This window comes from Trichoderma harzianum (assembly GCF_003025095.1).
Source record: "Trichoderma harzianum CBS 226.95 unplaced genomic scaffold M431scaffold_15, whole genome shotgun sequence".
Taxonomy (NCBI): domain Eukaryota; kingdom Fungi; phylum Ascomycota; class Sordariomycetes; order Hypocreales; family Hypocreaceae; genus Trichoderma; species Trichoderma harzianum.
The window spans coordinates 437,760-458,828 of record NW_020209263.1 but is presented as its reverse complement, the minus strand read 5'-3'; the positions used below and the strand labels follow the sequence as shown (position 1 = coordinate 458,828).

The 21,069-nt window shown below is 50.8% G+C and overlaps 5 protein-coding genes across 5 annotated transcripts; 3 read left to right on the top strand and 2 right to left on the bottom strand.

Annotated features, from left to right (window-relative positions):
- Window positions 1-307: 307 nt before the first annotated feature.
- M431DRAFT_96083 (hypothetical protein) lies at window positions 308-5,941 on the top strand (the record flags this gene model as incomplete). Its single annotated transcript, XM_024924784.1, has 4 exons — window positions 308-378; window positions 434-1,355; window positions 1,407-4,541; window positions 4,604-5,941. The coding sequence occupies 4 exons, from the start codon at window positions 308-310 to the stop codon at window positions 5,939-5,941; spliced, it is 5,466 nt and encodes a 1,821-aa protein (XP_024769831.1).
- A 587-nt stretch (window positions 5,942-6,528) lies between these two features.
- On the bottom strand, window positions 6,529-6,984 carry M431DRAFT_499602 (hypothetical protein; the record flags this gene model as incomplete). Its single annotated transcript, XM_024917816.1, has 3 exons — window positions 6,529-6,714; window positions 6,828-6,897; window positions 6,977-6,984. The coding sequence occupies 3 exons, from the start codon at window positions 6,982-6,984 to the stop codon at window positions 6,529-6,531; spliced, it is 264 nt and encodes an 87-aa protein (XP_024769830.1).
- An 857-nt stretch (window positions 6,985-7,841) lies between these two features.
- Window positions 7,842-11,009, top strand: M431DRAFT_9431 (hypothetical protein; the record flags this gene model as incomplete). The annotated part of the gene is made up of 2 exons (XM_024924571.1): window positions 7,842-7,931; window positions 7,959-11,009. The coding sequence occupies 2 exons, from the start codon at window positions 7,842-7,844 to the stop codon at window positions 11,007-11,009; spliced, it is 3,141 nt and encodes a 1,046-aa protein (XP_024769829.1).
- Window positions 11,010-13,776: 2,767 nt separating this feature from the next.
- On the top strand, window positions 13,777-16,941 carry M431DRAFT_499599 (hypothetical protein; the record flags this gene model as incomplete). Its single annotated transcript, XM_024917815.1, has 3 exons — window positions 13,777-13,930; window positions 14,328-14,483; window positions 14,543-16,941. 3 exons carry the CDS (start codon window positions 13,777-13,779, stop codon window positions 16,939-16,941), a joined length of 2,709 nt encoding a protein of 902 aa, XP_024769828.1.
- A 601-nt stretch (window positions 16,942-17,542) lies between these two features.
- On the bottom strand, window positions 17,543-19,628 carry M431DRAFT_486118 (glycosyltransferase family 22 protein; the record flags this gene model as incomplete). Its single annotated transcript, XM_024916359.1, has 3 exons — window positions 17,543-19,003; window positions 19,075-19,305; window positions 19,425-19,628. 3 exons carry the CDS (start codon window positions 19,626-19,628, stop codon window positions 17,543-17,545), a joined length of 1,896 nt encoding a protein of 631 aa, XP_024769827.1.
- Between the last annotated feature and the right edge of the window lie 1,441 nt (window positions 19,629-21,069).

The window sequence follows — 21,069 nt, the reverse complement described above, 5'->3', positions numbered from 1 at the left end:
GAATACAGTTGATTATCGCCTCCGCCCAAGTGCCGATAAAGCCCCGATCTGACAACTCTAAATACAGTACGAATAGCTTGAATTATTGCATAAATCGCACTGTAGCGCATGGGTCGCGGTTGATCCTCGGGTTCCTGGGAGCTTCACCAAAAAAGTCAACATGCAGCTGTTGTTGATGCTACCGACTAGAATCTAGTCGCCAAGTTTCTGCCAAAAGCGCGTCAGACGTGGATTTTCAGCATCCTCGCACCAACAGGCTCAAGGTGATGCGGCGAGCGTCTCTGCCGCCTTATTGACACTCGTGGCAATGGCGCCGCTGTCGGATACCAATTATTTTCCCTCCGTGGGACAGTGCCTCTCTGGGGAGAAAGTGCTTCTGTGAGTACGAGTCGCATGCATTTTGATGGTGGATGCAACTAATCGCAGCGTCAAGGCCTTGGAAGCTGATCGCTACAGCTCTTTCGGATGGCACTGGCAAACGGCAGACGAGCTCTGCCATCACCAAATTCTTCGACGACGACTATGTCCGTGCCCTTTTGAGCGAACCCTCGACCGCGTTTGCGCCGCCTGACGAGGCTACAAACAAGAGCTTCGAGACCAAGATAGCACCAATTAACGTCACCTCGGCCTCGACTGACCGATACGATATAAACCAATTCAAGGATGATGCGAAATGGCTGAGCAACAACGCAAAAGTCAACTTGGTGGCCGCCCTGCGAGTCGTGATCATCGAGTACCAATCCCGTTCCTCAAGTCATCTTTTGGGCCCTCTGTCATCCCACGACGCCGCCAATCTCCAAGAAGCTGCGGGCTTGCAAAATGGCCAGGGAGCAGCATTTTTGTCAGATTTGGGAGCATCAGCCGCGTTGGATGCCGATGAGATATCGGCGGAATTCGACAAACCAGAGGCGAGGAGGCGTCGCTTGTTTGATACATTCTTGACGGAGCGTCGTTTCTTCATAATGGCTGCAGATTATGCCACGTCCATCAAGCTGTATCGACGTTTGCCCATTTTCGCTCCTGGAGACAACAGAATTGCCGATCTATATAAGTTGAAGATGTCCTCTCAACCGCGTGATGAGATGGAGGCGATGCTGCCAGCTTATTTGGATGTCGTATCTAGCTGCATGAGTGGGATCGAGGCCGGCATGAGAGCATTCACGGACGAAGCCTTACTACTCAACGATGAAGTGGAACTAGAATGGCTGCGAAGCCTCTTGACCGAGATCGTTCATAGCTTGTCTGTGGTTCTTCAGCTGGTGGATTGCTATGGTAGTGACTTTCCTCCGTCCTCTGCTATCAACCAGTGGTTTTCGTTGATGGAAATCTACGGCTTCTTCGATTCTATACAGCCAGTATGTACCTCCTTGACCCCTTCGCTCTGTATTGGCTAACCACAAAAACAGATCAGCCAAATTACTGCTGAATTGATTATGCCTATGAAGGCCCTGTCTTCAGCCATCTCCATCGGCTTGCTCAAGCCTGCACGGGCACTTGCATATCTATCTGATCGAGACGAGGACCCAGCACAAGCTGACGACGTGTACGACTCATATTTGCTCTCGCCAGATGTTTTGGAGCAGGTTCACAAGAGCATCCTGGACGCCGCTGGGTTAGACTCTGAGACTGCTTGCCCCGTCATCTTCACGTGGTCGTTTCTACTACACCGACTCAATGTATCCTACCAGACTAGAACTGACAAGCGGGACAACTTGATACAGCAAAGCGCCCGCGAAAAATTCGAAACTCGGAGCGTGATGCGCACACCTACTCGGCGAAACTCTGCTGGAAGCATCTACTCCATTGAATCTTCGAAATTCGATGGCTTTCTTGAGAATTCGTCTAGTCAGAGGGATATGCAGGTTGTTGAGCAGCTTGCTGCTGTCGCTACGGCCCAAGGCAGAGTCTTTGATATAATGTCAAAGATGACTCAAACTTTGGGTCCGTCCATCGACGGCAGCTTGTCACCCCTGATTAGCTCGCGCCTTCGTGTCATATTTCTAGAGCTATTGAAAGTTTCGTATCCATTTGTTGGATATCAGTCGGACTCCGTGAGCTGTCTGCACTCCCTTCTTTCTCCTGGCCGAGGTTACTGGGAGCTATCCGCGTCGGAGAATATGCCCATCGCCCAGGACATCCTTGGATCTATGCTGCGAGATGATCTAGCCATGGACTTCTTTTTCCAGCAGGCACTTGATCGGTACCCTTACGAATTCCTTCCTTTTATCACGCTCTGTCGCACGCTCTGTACTGCCTCACAATCGATTCAAGATGATAGGACGGACATAATTCTCGAACTGCTACGCAAGACTCCGAGCATCACATTCACATTACCAGATACATTCCAGGGATATGAGCTGGTCCAAGAAGATGAAAACACAAACTCTTTCTGCCTTTTAGAGGAGGTTCCTCTGATCTCTCTATCATCCTCTTGGAGTCGGAGGTACATTGAGGATGACGCATACAGAATACCAGCGGGCACCTACGGGCGATTTATCACAGATACCGGCCGCGTTGTCTTGATGGACTACCCTCATTCAACCTTGTCGTTGCTGGGACGGCGACTGGAGATTAGCCTTTCCCAAGAAGGCTATCGTTGCGAACTGGGAATGTTGCAACCGGAAGAGACAGCTGAAGTCATTTCGTTGTTAGCGTCACTACTTCGAATGGAGCAGCTGAAGCTGGCAAAGCAAGGGGATAGCCGCGCATTGGTTCATTACGATGACGACCTGCTCTCCGAGACCAGCACACACATCAGTGCTGGGAAAGATATTGTCACTATTGTGTGCGAAACGATGGATTATTACATGCAGGATGAGTTGGCCATGACTGAAGATACGGCTGTGGGCGTCCTTACCGCATGTGTTAAGTTTCTGCATGCTGTTCTACAGGTGCAGCCCAGCAGAGTGTGGTCGTACCTCGCAAGGACAGAGTTATTAAACTCTGAATCAAGAGCTGGCAAACTCACCAAGATTACGGGCAGTCTTGACCTGGTCTCGGAGAGATTCGAATTCCTCTCATCCTCACTGTCACTGTTTTCCGCACTTATCGACACTGTCATGTCTTCCGCCGTCCAGCGTCGGGCTCAAAACAAACCCCTGGGCCGACAGCAGTCAGAGTCGAATCCGTGGATTGGGACTGCCGACAAGGTGCTCTCCAAAGTTAGCTTCTCGATTGCACAGACGTCCGTTGATGTGTTTGAAAATACGTCGACGTGGATGTTTGACTCGGAAACTAGTAGAACATCGCTGCTGCAGACAGTCGTGCCTATTCTCAACAAGATTGTCATTTACACCTATGGCATGGGGGATTCTCCTAGGTCTGACAATCTCACATCCTGTCTTCGACCTGCCGCTTCCCACATCATTGATTGCTTCTTATCGCCATCGAGCGGAAGCCTCCGATTCCAACCTCTTCTCTCCTCATTTATATCTACCCTCACAAGACCAGATTCAACCCTATATCCCCTGCGATCCCAAGCCGTTCGAAGCGAAGTCACGTCAGTGCTCGACTTTTCTACCACTCTTCTTCGGGTTGCAAACTACCTTGAACGTTCTTCGACGTTAGTTGAGACGTATCTATTCAAGACTTCGACGTTATCAGCCCGGCTCTGCGCAGTATCAGATCACTTCCGTGGGCCAGCGTTGTCGCTGCTGGAGGCGCTCGTCATCAACGCTGCTCAGTCCACCGGTGAACCACCCTCCCTTCTAGGATATCTCGGTCCCCAGATTTCAAAATCTTTCCTCCATATTTTGGCAGCCATTGGTCAGCCTTATGCGTTGACCAATGAAGTAAAGATAACTTGGAGATTCTTTTCGTCTATACTGAAAAACCGACAACAGTGGATGTCTAACTGCCTTCTCACAGGGCAAACGCCACGAGAGGCAATGAAGAAGGATGCCAAGAAGAATGAAACGTCTGAGGATTCTGTATTTGCAACGGCATTATCTAAACTTAAAATTTTGAAAGATTTAGAGACAGGAGAAGCTCTCGTCGTCTTGGATTTCGTTACATCCGCGCAGAATTACTGGCCTTGGACAGTGTTTACTCTTCAGAAAGACACAGCCTATATGGATGGGCTTCGAGCCTATGTGCGTGATTTAAAGCCCTCTCACCAAACTGTCAAATCAGACGCAGTGCTGGCCAGCACTCAGGCGAGAATTGCTGCGTACATTGCGGAAACGTTTGCAATGCAGCTCTACCATTCGCGTCATCTTGGTAACGCAGACACATTCGCCAAAGGACTGACCAATGACCTGGACTACTACCTTCGTGATGGTGTTGAGGTGGCTAGCTACAACAAGTCTCTCCACAACAACTTTGCAAAGAACTTTTCCAATAAGTATTTCGGAACCTCTTTGGACAACTTTAAGCGTACCTTGGTGAGTCCAAGGGAACTGGGCGAAAATTATTATTACGACCTGGATCGTGCCGATGAGGTTCTGCGATTTGATCCCGGATGGCAAGGAAGGAGGGGCTCTGGATTCCTGAACGAGATGAAACTGGCAAACGCCAATCTGTCTTTGGTCGATGCCCAAATCGTAAGTGTTACCTCTCAATTATATGCGCGTAAGATTTGTTGCTAACCTCTAACTTCTTCAAGGCGCTCTTCCACGCATGGGAGCTTTTGTTGCTTGAATTGAGCACATGCTTCCCCGAGAGCGATGCTACCCATAAGCACATGATGCAAGTTGCTCAGCAGTGCCTGAATGCCAACCAACTGGTCCCTGGCCCTGAAAGCATCTTCCTCAAAATTGTCGACAGAAGAGCTAATCTGGCTCTCATTCTAATTCAGCGCTTGGCTCAGTCCACTCTCGCAATCAAGGATGTTAACCAGCTTCTGGAGACTTTGATTGGCACGATTAATAGTGTTGATGAGCCGTTTGAATCTGAGTCTCTTGTTTATTACCGCACACTTCTGAAGGCACTGTTTGTCACGCTGCGGGCATATCAAACGACATCCAGCAAGATGGCGGCGAGCTCACAAGCAGATCTTGAGGGATCTATGGTGACTGTTACCCAAACCATTCTCAACATACTAGACACTGTGGTTGCAAGTGGATTCCGGTCATTGGTTAGCTTGATTCATGATAAGGAGACAGATGTCTTCCCAGAGGATCTTGCTCTCCTTACTGCAATCATGCAGGCTTGTCTCAGTGTTCCTAATATTGAACAATCTCAGACTCAAATATTGAACATCATGGCATCACATGACGCTACGCATGCAGCAACATCGCTGTACTCATGGGCTGATAAGTTGGGCGAACATGGCGATCCCGTCTATGGCGAGCTCAGCATCTTGTTCTTACTGGAGCTCTCAACTCTTCCGTTGCTGGCGGAGCAGCTTGCTTGCGACGGAGTTCTCGGCTCTATCCTCTCAGCTAACCTCACCAAATTCATGCTGAGGACAAACGTCTCGCCATATGCAGATGCGTCAATTGCACAACGGTGCTACGGAATATGGGTTAAAGGGATGCTTCCACTCATGTTGAATTTGCTCACTGCTCTTGGAGCAACAGTTGCCCCGGAAATTACGTATGTTCTGAACCAGTTCCCGCATCTACTACAAGCTAGCGTGGAGCGATTTGAAGCGCCTGGGGCCAGTCGAACCAAAGAGAAGTCTACCCAATACTTGACGCTTCTTGGCACCTCGGAGATTCACTCTTTGGCACTGCTCACGCGCGTGCTTGCGGCTCTTCGGATGAACAATAGCAGAGATATCCCCCCAGTCGAATGGGATGCGACGGGCCTTCTTGAGAATGTAGACTATTGGCTCTCCAGCAGACGTCTTTTGAAGGAGCGGCTCCTGCCTCTGGGGCAACGAGAGATGGAATGGAGAGGAAGGAAATTGGCAGGGGATTGTGACAACTTGCTGGAGGAGAAGGTGGTGGCACAGCTTGAGACGGTTCGAGACGTGCTCGGCGAGGAATTTGAAGGTTGAAATGAATAAAGGTCGGATTTTGCGGTTCGAGTTAACGCAACTAGAGAAACATGGGGATGGTAATGAATTTCAGGAATAGGCGTTGGACGTTGGGCTACTACTGCATCAGATGTATCATACAAGTCCTCCCGTGGATAACAGGGTTGTGTTTCGGTTATTGACTGGAGCATCTAAACTTAATTCCCATTGAGCAAGATTTTTATATACCGCGTGGTGTATATCGGTTGATGGTTTCCAACGAGACATGACCAGAACATCTCTGCCCCCACTCCCAACCACTCCTTCATATCCCGTAATAATGATACAGTAGACTCCATCTCCATGAGCCAAAAAAAATGTGTATCCCAGTAATTGCATCCCAGCTGGGTTTCCTTTCTTTCTTTCTTTCTTGTTTTTGTTTTCCTTTCCCACCATAACGCTTTGTATCATACAAGCTCTCGAAAATTGGGGAACTTCACCCTCAACAAAGACTCAGACGCCTAGAGGGAGAATGAAAGCCCCCTCCGTCGATCCCGTCATCGATAGCAAAGATTTTTGTGTCGTGGAACAAGTCGTTTTACGTTTTCAATTGTGTTTGTTGTATGTCTTTATTTCTGCATCTGCTGCGTAATCTGTGCGTTGTGCTCCTGGAAGCGCTCGCTGACGCGCTGCTGGGTGGCCATCCACTTGAGGACGCAACGGTTGAGGCAGCCGGTTTCCTTGGAGGAGAGGGACTTGGAGGTGAAGTCGTCGACGCAGGAGGTGAAGCAGTGCTCGACGAGGCCGCCGAAAGCCTATAGCGAGGGTGTTTATGTTAATTGAGGACTCTTATATATATATATATATATGCTTTCAGGTCGCATATTGTGCGTCGGAGGTGGGAATGGATAGAGGGAGGGAGACGTACGCCGACGAATTCCTTGACTTGACGCTTTTGCATGCGCTGCTCGAGAGTGCGCTGCTCGGCGGACGTTAACCTGGGAATTGGGCGATGAGCGTTAGTTGAAAATGCACATGTTAATGGATTGTAGGGAGTGTGAAGGGGGGAAGCTGTACATATCCATGTTGGCGGTGGTTTTGGGGTGGTTGGTGAGAGGGATGTTGAGGAGGAGGTTGTTTGGCTGGGAGGAGCTCTTTGGACTGATGACGATGAAATTTTGAAAGTATTCCGCATCCAAGATGTTCCACCCCCACATTTGGATCGGGGTGTGCGAAGGCTATTATTCGCACGGACTGGTGGTGTGGCTGGTTCGGTGGTTGGTTGGAGGTTATACAGTGTGAGGTATTTCATCTCTGGTCCGCTGGTTGTACCTGCTTGTCCGTTCAAGATCGACAGCATTGAAGATAATTTGGTCATTGTTTGATACTTCTGCTGTTACCGGCATTCGTAGACTTATATTCATACAGATCATGAGATTTTAATACGCAAATTACTTTCGTATCGCCATGCAGTATCTTCCTATGCTCATAATGGCTGGGGATTGCCAATAGAGGAAAGTATACTATACACACCCTATTAAGGCGTTGCATGCATGTCGCCGCTCTTCAAAGAATTTGTTAACCAGGGCCCAAGTCAGCTGTACAGCACCATGCTCACAAATCGATCTATCAGATACTTCTACCTAAAGATAGCGGTAGTAGAAGAAAATAGTGAGAGTAGCTGATATCAGAAAAAGGCAGCGACACCAGGTAAGTACAAGGGAGTCGCTCCTTTATATGCAACCAATGATGGCACAGCCCCTCACATGGGAACAACCTCACTCTCTCAGCCGCACGCCAAGGGACTGCTTGAAGCAATGGAAGACAAGCGCATCATAAATCGGCTGCAAATGCAGTATCGCTATTATCCGCTGCTATCCTCTTCCATCTTCTAGTATCGCTATTGTCTGCTTCTATCGCTACTTTCTTCTATGCAAGCACAATGTCAAATGGTACTGGTTCAACTCAACCGATACGGCGGAGCGATTTCAAAATAGCAATCATCTGCGCCCTGCAAGTCGAATACGATGCAGTCTGCCTACTTGTTAACGAGTTCTAGGATGAGGACTTTGGCCGAGCAGAGGGTGACCAGAACTTTTACACGGCGGGCTGTATCGGCAACCACAATGTTTTCATCATCCTTCTCGAGAGCATGGGGAAAATCAGCGCTGCCAAGGCTGTTGCAAATATGCGCGTGAGCTTCACTGCCATTCAGCTGCTTCTGCTTGTTGGAATATGCGGCGGGGTTCCGTCAGGCCCACGGGGAGAGATTCTGCTGGGCGATGTCATCGTTGGCGATGAGGTGAAGCTCTACGACTACGGCAAGCGATATCCAGATGGATTTCGACGCTCAGAAGACCCTGGATACAACATAAGCAACTTCAATAGGAGTGTTCGTGGCTTACTGGGTGCGATACAGACAGATAGGGGCATGCGGTCGTTTGAAGATCGAATAAGCCATCATCTGCAACACCTTCAGGAAGTGGCCAGCAGCCAGAAAATCATCAAGTACAGTTATCCAGGATCAGCAGAGGACAAGCCTTTTGCTTCTGAATATCGCCACAAACATCATCAACGTGCACCATGTATTTGCCGTCGTTGTCTTACCGACTCAGACCCCATATGTGAAGAAGCGATCAAGGCTTCATGTCTTGAGACGAATTGTAATACAAGCCACATCATTCAGAGGGAAAGGATAGCTGCAAAGCAGATGTTAAGACCGGAAAGGGTCAACGAGGCTCAGCGTCCGACTGTGCACTTTGGACGCCTTGCGTCAGCGGACATGGTCCTAAAATCTGCAAAAGACCGTGATGCGTTGAGCCAAGAGCTCCAGGTCATTGGATTTGAAATGGAGGCCGCTGGATTTTACAACGAGTTGCCATACGTGGTGATTAAGAGTGTTTGCGACTACGCTGATTCCCACAAGTCCAAGGCATGGCAACCATTTGCAGCGGCAACGGCTGCATCTGCTTGCAAATCACTATTAGAACGCTATCACCGGACCGGTTCGATCCCACAAGAGGCCTTTATAGATCACGGAGCTAGCAAAGAAGATCGTGCACGTGCAGCCATTTGCGTTATCCCATTGCTCAAGAACGAGCGGTTCGTCGGCAGACAAGACGTCTTGGAGAAGCTTAAAGAAATGCTATTTCACAAGCAAAGCTTCAGCCGGGCTGCATTGGTGGGATTGGGTGGTATGGGCAAACCCCAAGTCGCCCTACAACTTGCATACTTGATGAAAGATGTGTTGCGAGATGAGGATGGTAGGGAATGTTCAGTTCTTTGGATTCCTGCTTTAAGTGTTGCGACGTTCGAACAAGCCTGTGCCGACATCGTGAGACGCATACCTCAATCAAGTAAAACGGGAAAAGATGATAAGCGAGCTGTCAAAGACTATTTTAGCACAAAAGAAGCAGGCAGATGGCTTCTCGTCTTAGACAACGCAGACGATCACGATCTCATATTCGGACACAGCTCAGCGCCGGGAGGTTTATTGCAGTACCTACCTCGAAGCGACTTGGGCTGTATTTTAGCCACCACTCGTGATCGTGGAGTTGCTGTTGATTTTGCTGAGACTAATGTTGTTATGTTGTCAGAAATGGGCATGGATGAAGCGGAAACCTTTTTCCGAAAGTCATTGATCGAAAATGGCTTTGTCGGTGTTGACGAAGATATCAAGTCATTGCTTGAATTCCTCGAAAGAATCCCACTGGCAGTTGCTCAAGCAGTGGCATATTTAAACGTCAACCAAGTCACAATCCGAGAGTTTCTTAGTCTCCTGCAGGGCGTTCCGTATGACCAAATCAGCATCTTGAGTCGGCACTTTCGAGACTCGACACGATATCAAGAATCCCAGAATGCGATTGCCTTGACATGGCTGGCGTCATTTGACAGAATCACTCAAACAGACCCAGTAGCAGCAAAACTACTGGCATTCATCTCATACATTGAACCTAAAGGTATACCGAGATCTCTGCTTCCTGAAGGAGGGTCTCGGGAGGAGTTTCTACACGCTATAGGTACTTTGCTCGGTTATGGGTTTCTAACTCTACAACGGCAAGACTTCTACGACATGCACCGACTTGTACATATAGCTGCTACTGTATGGGCAAGGGAAAGATTTACAGATACCATGAATCCGAATCTTGCTTTGGAGAATGTTGCCTCCGTCTTCCTGGGTCCCCAATATAACAACCGCGAGAAATGGATGGCATATATTCCGCACACACTGAAAATCTTACATGACAGATTCAGGTTTGATAATGAGAGTTCCCTAATTCTAGCTTGCCGCGTAGGGCAATGCATGCTGGTCGAAGGAATGACACAATTGGCTGTGTCGATGCTGGAGAACCTGGTGGCTTACACGGATATGCGAGGTGACAAGGACTCAATCTCGCAATCACCTCAACATGAGCTTGCGAGAGCCTATTATTACGATAGGCAGCATGAAAAGGCGGAATCCATACTGGAACGTGTGGTGGCTGTACGAGAGGAAGTCCTTGGGGAGGAGCACGAAGAAACAATAAGGTCACAGGATGTCCTTGCAAAGGTATATCGCGAACTTGGAAAATACAAGGAGGCAATATCAATACTAGAACGCGTGGTGGCTGTTCGCAAAAAGACCTTGGGTGAAGAGCATCAAGAAACAATAGGGTCTCAGCATGCTCTCGCAAAGGCTTATCGCCAAGATGGACGATTAAACGAAGCGAGATTGATGTTGGAGCACGTAGTGGCTCTTCGAGAAAGGGTCTTTGGAGAGGACCACCCATTTCTACTAGTATCACAGTTTGAGTTGGCAAAGGTTTATAAACAAGGGGACCAGATGGACAACACGAAGGCATTTTCGATACTGGAGCGCCTGGTGGTTAGAGGGATGAGAACGAATAGCATGGAGGATCCGTTTTTTCTGAGCTCGCTGCACGAGCTCGCAAGCTTGCATTATGCAAACGACGAGACGGACAAGGCGGTGCTGTTGCTGGAGTATGTCGTGGCGATGCACAGGAAGATATTGCCCGAGGATGATTATCGCCGTGTGCGGTCTGAGAAGAATCTTGTGCAGATGTACAGGTCTTTGGAAACGAGGGGGCAGCATCGTGATGGAGCAATGTAGCGAAAGTAGCAGATACTGGAAGGATACAGCAATAGTAGCAGATATTTGAGGATATAGGAATGCTAGCAAGTACTAGAACAGACACTTGCAAAAACAAATTTAAAGGTCAATATCCCCATTCATAGGGTACATGTATTCACAATCGCTTACACTGACACAGATGCACTGATACCTATCTGCTACCGTACAGGTAGCAATAGCTGGGATGCTGCCAGGCTCCTTTTTCAACATGCCTGGTTTACTGACCTCCATATCTACAATTGTCATTGTACGGGCTGACAATACGATGGAGCCACTTTGGCTGCTCGTAACTTGGGACTCACCGGACGCATGGCTGGCCAGCAAAGTTTCTGAACGAAGCAGCTGCAAGACCTTGTGCATCTCGGACCTGAATAGCTTCAAGTCTATGCCCAGCCGGTATTAGCACCTGAATATGATTTTTGCCCTGGCCTACCGTAAAAAAACACACACAAGGTCGATAAGAAAGTCCGTATTGCATTGCTACTCAAGTGTTGGACTGCAGTCATCGTGAGCCTCGAAAAGCCGAGCGTAGCGTGGCTATGCTCGGTGTTGGTTTGATCTTTGTAATGCGGGCAAAACAGACACAAGGGCTTACCTGTACAAGTATTTATTGGCTCTGACAGGACCGAGACGACTTCACGATGATGATATACGGAGTCACTGACGATGTCTCTATTCTCTATTCTCCATAGCCCTGTTCACAATTCACAACCTACTGGTTCGGGCCATGTTCGATACGACGCCAGTCAGCCTGGCCCCCTTGACCTGCCCAAGCCACAACGGCATCGTGAGGGCGCCTTGGCATAAGCCTGGCGGCGATTTGATGGAATTTGGAAGTCGATGATGCGCCTGTCGCGTCGGGAGTAAACAAATACGAGAGCAGTCCGTGAACGCCTGGGAAGCTAGTCGTTTGATAGTGCTAATTGACGCGTATATGCAGGAATAAAGTTAATTGAGTAAAAAAGATGCTCGTTAGGAGTTAGGCCAGCTGAGAAGAGAGAGAAGCTGGATGGAGAAGGGACGGATTGGATCAGCAATTGACTAGCACGGACAGGCTATGCTAAAAAAAGACACAAGATGGAGTAGTATTAATCAATCCATCCTGGGCCTTGGTGATGATGATGCCCTTGATTTGTACATGTATGTGCTCTCCATCTAGGCTGTTATACGAAGTACTCCTACCAGGACGAGTAAGACCAACATGAAAATGCACCAGCTTACAGTTAGTAAGTTCCATGTTGTTGGAGGCTCCCTCGCCCGTTCTGTGCTGTAGGACTTGCGCAAGGCTGCAGCAGCACAAACATCCATGTCATCATCCCCCTCGCTCGCTTGCTGCAAGCTGATGATAATGATCCAGCTGCCGACTAAAGTAGCTCTTTTCCTGGAACAGCCAAACAGCTCAAATTAAACCACAGACACCATCACGGGTCCCAGCTGAAAAGGATCAGGCGTGTCTCTAGCTGGCCCCCTCCAAGAGTCCAAGAGCTCTCCCTCACCCGTTTTTTGCAGGGATCGTGGCCTTGTTTGCGCAGCCTTTGGAGATCCAGGCGCCGATCATCCAAGAGCGAAACATGCTGGCCACCAACGTCATTCGCCATTATGCCAACCCCTCGTTCGGCCGTGCACCGCCTCATTCTTTTTCCCCTGGCATGTTTTGGAGTCTGTCAGTGGTGCATCGTATCAGGTTGTTAGAGTAGAGGCGGAGGGGCTGGCTGGTCGGAAAAAAGTTGAGTCGAGATGCTTGCTGCAAGTGCCCTGTAGCCTGTAGATTTGGGCACTGACTGTGCTGTGCGCAAGCACCTGCCACTGCAGCTTGTACATGTTTGTAGCTCCGCGTCCCGCCAGCCGTGCAGATGGCCTGCAGGTAGCGGTACCTGGTGCCTTCCCTCCCACCGGTCCCTTGGCGCCTGTGTTTCACCCAAGCCTGCTGTCGCCGCCAGTCATCAGCACGCTCAGCACGCAGACAGTGGCTCCAGCTAAGCCCGCGCCACACGAGTGCCTGCAGCCCCATGTACCGGTACCGAGCGACGTTCCCCCTCTCCAGCCCATCTCCACGAACCATTGGCCCTGGAGCTGCAAGAATACGACTGCGCTACCAGGAGGTACGCCGGCCTTGTAGCGCTGTGCTGTGCCACCCGCCACCAAAAACCTCAGACAGCGACAAAGTGCAACACCACAGCCAAACGCCGTGTCACCTCCTTCATCCCCGTATCTTGATCCTCACCTCTTCTTCCTCCTCTCTCTCCGGCTTCTCGCTCCTCTGCTCGCTCCTCTGCCCGGAATCGCCTCCCTCATGTCTCTATCCCGTCGGGGCACCTGGCCGCTAGTTCACCCTCACCCTTGGATCGCCCGCTCTCCAGCCCGCCTCCCTGCTCGGCGAAGCGAATAGCTGCAAAGGCTAGACGGCCGAGACAAGTCTTGGAGACGCTGTTCTTTTTGCATCCTCTCATCCTCTCATCCTCCCGCCCCGATTGCGCTGCCCGCCCCGAGATCGTCGACTCTCGTTTCCTTCGCGGGCCTCGATCCGACCACCTGCTGCGCTGCCTGGGTTGCTTTGGCCTTTGCCTTGCACTCTCGCTTTTGCCGCCCCTCGCTCGCTCTCCTTCGGGAGCCGCATCGCTCGTTGCGCCCCCCCTCCCGCCAGGGCAATCCGGGGCCTCATCGAGACGCTCTGCCCATTGAATCTTGACTCTGGCCGCGCTGCCTCTTTCTAGTCCGCCGGTCCTCCGTGCGCCCGCCGCCTGCCATGACGTCTAGCAATCCGAATGCGCACCAGGGCAGCCCGCCTCCGCAGCCTGCGCTGCCCAACACGCCCGCGTCGCCGCCGAACAAACGCGATCTCAAGTCGTGGTGGAAGAACTTCAAGCTGCCCACCAAGCACCAGGAATCGTCTCCGCAGGGTACGCTCTCAACCTCCAGTACCTCCCCTCCCGCCGGTCCCTGTGCATTCATCCGCAGACACCTTGCCTCGCTTAGGACGCTCTGGTCGCTATTCAGGTCTTCTGGTATCGATTTCAATTTGCTCGGTTCCTTTGTGTGCTGCATAGGCCTGCTGATGCCAGGGACTTTGGTCGCAATACAAATTCTCGTTGGATAGCCTCGTCTATAGAGGCAGCGTGTCAAGCGATGCAGATCCTTCGCCCATGTTTGCTTTCTTCCTCCGTCTTTTCAACCCCCACTGTCCCTTGGCTACCTCTCCCCCCAAAACTAGGGGAAGAAAAGAATGGGAGAAAAAAAATCATATCTGTGTTTCTTTTTGGACGTATTGGCATGTGCAACTAATGCCATGGATTTTAGACAACCGCGGCCCGGGCATTTTTGGAGTCCCTCTCCGACAGAGTATAACATACGCAAACGTTGCCATCTCTCTTGTTGACGAGAATGGCAAAAGCTACATCTACGGCTATGTCCCCATTGTCGTCGCCAAGTGTGGTGTCTTTTTGAAAGAAAAAGGTACGTCGGATGGAAGAGCAGAAACGAATTCTATTCTAGCTATTGACACTCCGAACCAGCTACCGGCGTTGAAGGCATCTTTCGATTGAATGGGTCCGAGAAACGAATCAAGGAGCTCAAGACGATATTCGATTCGCCTGATCGATATGGCAAGGGACTCGTCTGGGACGGGTACACCGTCCACGATGCCGCCACGGTACTCCGAAGATATCTCAACGACTTGCCCGAGCCTGTAGTGCCTCTAGACCTCTACGAGAAATTCCGCGACCCCCTTCGAGGGGCTACAAAGCAGGCAGTCGGCGATACAGATGGTCCCCAATTCGTTGAAAACTTTGACGAGAGGGGAGCCATCATCAAATACCAAAAGGTAATTACTGAATTGCCCCCGCTTAACAAACAGCTGCTTCTTTACATCCTGGATCTGCTGGCCGTCTTTGCTGCCAAATCTGATGAGAACCGCATGAACTCTCAGAATCTGGCGGCCATTTTCCAGCCCGGCATGCTGTCTCACCCCTCTCATGCAATGGCCCCGGAGGAGTACCGCCTGAACCAATGCGTCATCATCTTCCTCATTGAGAACCAAGACCATTTCCTTATTGGTATGCAAGGCACTGAGGCAGATGAGACGACGATGCAGCAGGTGGCCTCCGGGCCTTCCAACGGACCCCGTACGCCAAACCCGGATCGGAGCTCGGGCCTGGGGAGAACGGCGTCCAACGCCAGTGCGGGCGCTGAGAACGTTCGAAAGGATGGCATGATTCGACGGAACCGGTCTGTCTCCTCCAGACATTCAAGGGTCGACGGCGCAGCCACTCCCAACAGCCCGGCCCTAGCAGCAACACCCACTGGCGGTGGTTTAGCTAGGAGCAACACCGTGCCATCCAAGAAATCTCCAGCTTTGGTAGGGGGGAAATTCAAGAAGACTGAGAGCCCTGCTCGCGCGCCACACTCCCCGGCATTAGAACCCTTGACACCAGCTCACCCACCCGCGGAGACCAAGCTGGAGGTACCCGCACGAGTTTCCACGCCGAACGAAATACATAGGACCTTTGATGAAATGCATCTTTCCCCGGATCGTTTGCTATCACCTGGTCGGAGTCAAGAGAGGTTGCTAGACTCGCACGAACCCTCCACGCCATCGAAGCATCACCATCAGAATTTACAGAAGCTGGAACAACTGTTCCACAACGATAAACGGCAGCCGAACAAGCTCAAGAAGAAGCGGATACCAGGTAGCATGAGCATCAGTGCACAGAGCTCGGTTACGTCGCTCCCGCATTCTGCCTCGCCAGGTACAGAATCTGGGAACCCCTTGGAAGCGGCACCGGCTTTTGCACAGCCCGTAGCACAGCCTCAGTTCCGCCCGACTGCCATTCCTCACTCAGTGCCCCAGCCGTCGCCTTTTGCTTCGGCGCCCTCTGTGGAGACTCAAAAGCAACCGGATTTACATCACCAGCACTCGACCCCTGTGATTCACCAGAATCATGCTGATCACCACCACAATCACTCTGTTTCTCATTATCAGGAGCAACTGCGACCTGAGGATATCTCACGGGATATCTCACGGGCGAAGAAGTCCCCCCCTGCTTCGGTTAATTCATCTTTCAATGACGGCTCGGACTTTGAACAAGTAGCTCACGAGACCCCATTGCCCGCAATCGTCGAGACGGCGGATAAAGAAAAGAAGAGCCGATGGAGATTGTCGAGGCCCACCAAGAAAGATGACTCTGCGAGTGGACCGACCAGTCCCAGAGCATCGCCACCGCAGTTTAACATAGGCTCAAACAATAACGCAGATATTAGCACCACCTCGATTGGAAGCGCCATTGCTATGCCCCGGAAAAGCTTTACTGGTGAAAGTTCAGAGCATCTACCCAGTGGCAGTGATCGCGCGTACACGTACGAAAGCTCCCGGGACGATGATAAGGACGCAAAAGGCCCGATTGGTTGGATAAAGCACAAGTATCGAGAGGCCAAAGAAAACGTCGACCAGAAGCGGACCAAGTCTCCGCCTCCTCCAGAGCACCATCAAGGATTTGGCCCAAGTCTGACGGCGTCACGCGGCAAGAGCTTAGATATAAACCGAGACTTATCTCGAGAGGAAGTAAACTCTATTGGAAAGCCAGCTCAACAAGACGCTTTTAAAGATTTGCAGAAAGACAGGATAAATGCCCCGCCGGAGGCCTACAGAAAGCTTGGTCAGACAGAGGCAGTTCAGAGAGAGCCCGCTCAGGGCATGACGATCCACAGGGTTATTAGCGATACAGAGAAGGCACCGGCAGAACCTATTGCTCAGAAGGGCGTAACACTCGTTGACGCCCCCATGGAAGAGGCTCCCGAGACGATCGCCCAGCCCAAGACGCAGGTTCCAACAAATCCTCCCTCTGAGACGGTGCCACCTGTGGAACAGTCATCGACATCTGCTGTAGATAAAGAGCAGGAGGGAAAACAAGCATAGTGACTTTGGTTGAAACGCTTTTTTTCCATGAGACGAGATGTATCTAGGATTACGCGGAGTTGGCGGGATGCTTTTTTTTTTCTCTTCTCTTCCTCTACCACTCCCCAATTTTTTGTTCCAAACTTTTTTTCTCCTTTTTTTTAGAATTTAACGAATTTCCTTTGTCGTCATGTATTCGATGGATTGTTTTTCCCTGCGATGGAAGAGGAGAGGAGTGGAAAAGGAACTTTTGACGTCGTAAAACATTGGTTGTATGTATGTGAGGAAGCATGTTGGAATTGGGAAACCACTTAGGTACGAAACTATTTAGTTTATGAGAGACATGTGTCGGAGTTGTGCCGTTGTGCAAATGTAAAAATGAGATGAGAGAAAACAAAATACAAGTGATAGATTCTAATCAAGTTGACTTTTGTGCTAAAGGTGAATTATTGTGAGAATTTGTCAAATTACTATATAATATTCAGTTTAGAAAGAGGTAAATTACCATGCATATCTAAATATGTTGCTCGCTATGATTCTCCTTCTCATGATGCTAGTAGTACATTTCAAAAAAGAAACTATATAAAACCGAAACCCGGGAAATCGCAAATGAAGCCAGAAATCAAGCTTTTATGCCAGATTCTCCGTAAACCCCCGTGTCCCAAACCATCATATACCCAGCCCTTCGCCCATCCTCGTTGAAAAACCCGTTGAAACCAGCCCAAACGGGTGTAAGTTGCGATATACCCAGCCCCTTACCCTCAGGAGTATCCAGGAACTCGCGTAACCAGGGCTCCACGCCCTCGAAGCCGACAATGTACCGCGGGACGGGGACAACGGGATTCTCCAGGGCAAAGAGTTCGTGGCGGAGGAACGGGACGGGGTTGTCGTAGAAGCGGTCGGCTTCGTCGCGGTAGAGATCGCGCTCGGGGGTGTTTGGCTGGGTGTGCAGCGGGGGCTCGCAGGTGAGTGCGTAGGCGGAGAGGCCTGGGTAGACGAGGTGGGAGCGCCAGGGGGTGGAGTGGCAGGGCATGAGGAAGAGCGCGAAGAGGTCTTCCTGAGTGCCGTTTGGGGGAGAAGCGTAATGAGTTGCGTGGGCGGCATGAACGGCGGAAGGATGGATGCGTTCGTATTGTTTCCTGAGGAATGATAGGACGGTGAGAGGGGCCGGTTGATGTAGGAATGATAGGTAGCCGGCGAGGATGACGTTGACGCCCAGAGCAGTGAGGAGGAGAGGTTTGTTGCGGAGGCGAGCGCGGCGGACGGTGGGTGATTTGGTTCCGGAGGGTTGAGGCGCGGATATCTGGGCTGCGGAGGAGATGGAGGGAGGAGGGCTTGTCTTGGGAACGGTGGTGAAGAAGGCTGCGGCTCGTGGGGCGGCGAGGACGCTGAGAGCCGGGAGTAGGGGGTAGATGAAGCGGACTTCCTTGTGTGAGATGAGAGAGAGCGCGGCGACGGTGCTGAAGACGGTACAGGAGAGTGTTCTGAGGATATTGGCCTGATCAGTGGTTTTGGATGAGGGCTTGATAAGCGCCGGGAGGACAAAGGGCAAGCTGGTGGTGCAGAGCAGAGGAATGCCCTGGAGGAGATAATAGTGCCAGGGGTTGCGACCGTAGAAGACAGCAAGCGACTTTGAAATGTTAAAGTTGAGCCAATTGTAAGGCGGAAAAGTCCAGAAGCCAAAGTAAAGACGATCAGCCGCAATGGAAAGGCCGACGACCAAGGAGCCGCACAGAATGGCCTCTCTAAAGAGAACCAGGACGGAAGAGAAACTCAAGGGCGAGTTGCCCTGCAGCGTGATCCTCGTCAGAGCGATGAAGACGATAGTGAGCCAGATGAGGACGTTGGTAGGACGCAGGACGACGGCAAAGGCGGCGAGGCAGAGCGAGGCGCGGAGGCGCCAGAGCTTGCCGCGCAGGACGTTGAAGGGATTCGAGTTCTCCTTGATGGAATAGGGGGCGACGCCGACGAGTTGCCAGGGCCAGTAGCTCAGGGCCATGACTGTGAGGGTTGTCTCTAGGGAGTTGGAAAATGTCCTGGTGGAACAGTACCATTGCCATGGATTGAGGAGTTGCATAAAGAGCTGTGTGAGATGTGAGTATGAGTGTGTGTGAGAGGCCCGGGGATGATTCAGGGGGTGAAAGTGAAACTTACAGCAAAGAAGGACACATTGCTGTCAGAGCCGTAGACGTTGGCGGCGAGATGCCAGGTGTACCAGTCACCCAGAGCGGCAATGAAGGCCTGAAGGATACGAGGGGCGGCAATGACAATGGCAGAGCGGATGGCGTTTCCTGGGGGGAAGATGGCGGAGAGGCGATCTGCGGCCATGTAGGCACCTGAGAAGAGGAGAGGATGAAGTGAGGATCTCAGTTGATAATGCCATTCCTGTAAGGTTGGAGAGAGTTGTTAGTTAGAATAAACTAAAAATATGAAGCTTCCAATTGATCTGAAGCTAATATTGATAATGTATGAGCATCTATGGATGGATATAAAAGACAACATACCCATGTCATCCACGCGCCGCTGTTGGCCCCAAAGGCGAGGCGCCAAGCCGGCTCCAGAGCCTGGAAGAACTCGTCGGGCTGGAAGAAGGTGGCCAGATACCAGGCATTGACGAGGCGGATGATGAAGATATCCCGTAGGGGAACGGGGGAGAGGCGCGGCTTGGCCTTGAACGAGGTCGACGGAGCGCGTCTGTGGCCGGCCATGATATCGGGTGAGCTCACCGAGGATTTGGCCAGTGTGTGTTAGTGGTTGATTTGGAGGTTCCACTGGGGGAGAAAAGGGTGGTGGACGGGCGGGTTTACAGGGTTTACAGGGGGCGCTAGAGGGCGATTGGTGGCCTAAGCTGCCTGTGTGGTTTGGGTCTAGGGGAGCAGCTATTGATTCATGGCATGGATTGATGAATCAATCGATCAAATCAATCAATCAATGGGTGCAGTGGAATTTACAATTGACGGCATCTATGGCTTCTTTTGCTTGTATTTTCATCTTTTCATGTAACAATACCTTGCAGTCAATACAATTACCTTGGGGATGGTCTTTAGTGATAGGTACCTACAGCACTACTGTGTGTCCATCTATCATGGGCACCTTGATAGCATTCAGACATTGAGACTTCATGATAGAGCACCGTCGAACATCACACTACATTACAGCACATGAATTATCCGCCATGGATTTATCTACTACCCATTTCCATCAACATCGCTGAACCTTTAAATGCATACTTCACGTTATCTGTTACCGACAGATCAGCAACAGTCCTCCCTTTCCCCCCTGCAGCAAGCATTACATCATCTCACCTGAGCTTGTGATTGTGTCAATCCACGATTCAATCAATCACACACTTCGAGTTTGCTTGCCAATGCACGGTACGTAATACTGCCACGGCCATTGGCTGGACACCGCTCTTGACACGCCTTTGCCCCCACTTTAATTGCAGCAACCTGAAATCATGGCCAAACTGTGGGGGTTTTACTACTCGTACATTTGCTCGTCTATTCGACGGATTGCCCAAGACATCAAGAGAATAACCAACAAATCACTGCTGATTGCTCTTCACAGAGGTAAGCATACCAAAAGCATGAGCTATCCAGGTAGCTTCCGTCTGTCCGTCTGCTGTATGCTTATTTGGTTCCAGCTTCAATCCAATCCCTGCAACCTGTTCATTCTCCGGATCCTCGGCCAGCCAACCCAACCCACACACTAATAGCCCATCTCGATGCCCCTCCATCCGCTGGGTTAACTTGCTGATTAGGGGTCCAAAACTACGGAATGCCGAAGCCAGCCGGCCGCTCTCGTCTCGTGGGCCATCCGAATCCTGCGAGCCTCGTCCTCCGGTTCGGCGCCACGGCGTTGGTTTGGCGCAACATGTTCCGCATCTCCACCCGCTTCTACTCCCACTTGCACTTAGGGGTATAGCGGCGGCGTATCTCGTCTCCAATGCCTGGATCTGGGTCGAGTAGTTGACACATTGATTCCACGCTTCTTTTTGAAACTGGGCTGCTTGTGCCTAGAATTGCCTTGCCCGGTCAGGTGGTCTCCGACGCCTGTAGGTGGGTTTCGCCAAACACAAAACTTTATATACCCACTATGTATCTTTGACCGGCTTCGACTCACAGCTACTTTTTTTCTCTTTTCTTTTCT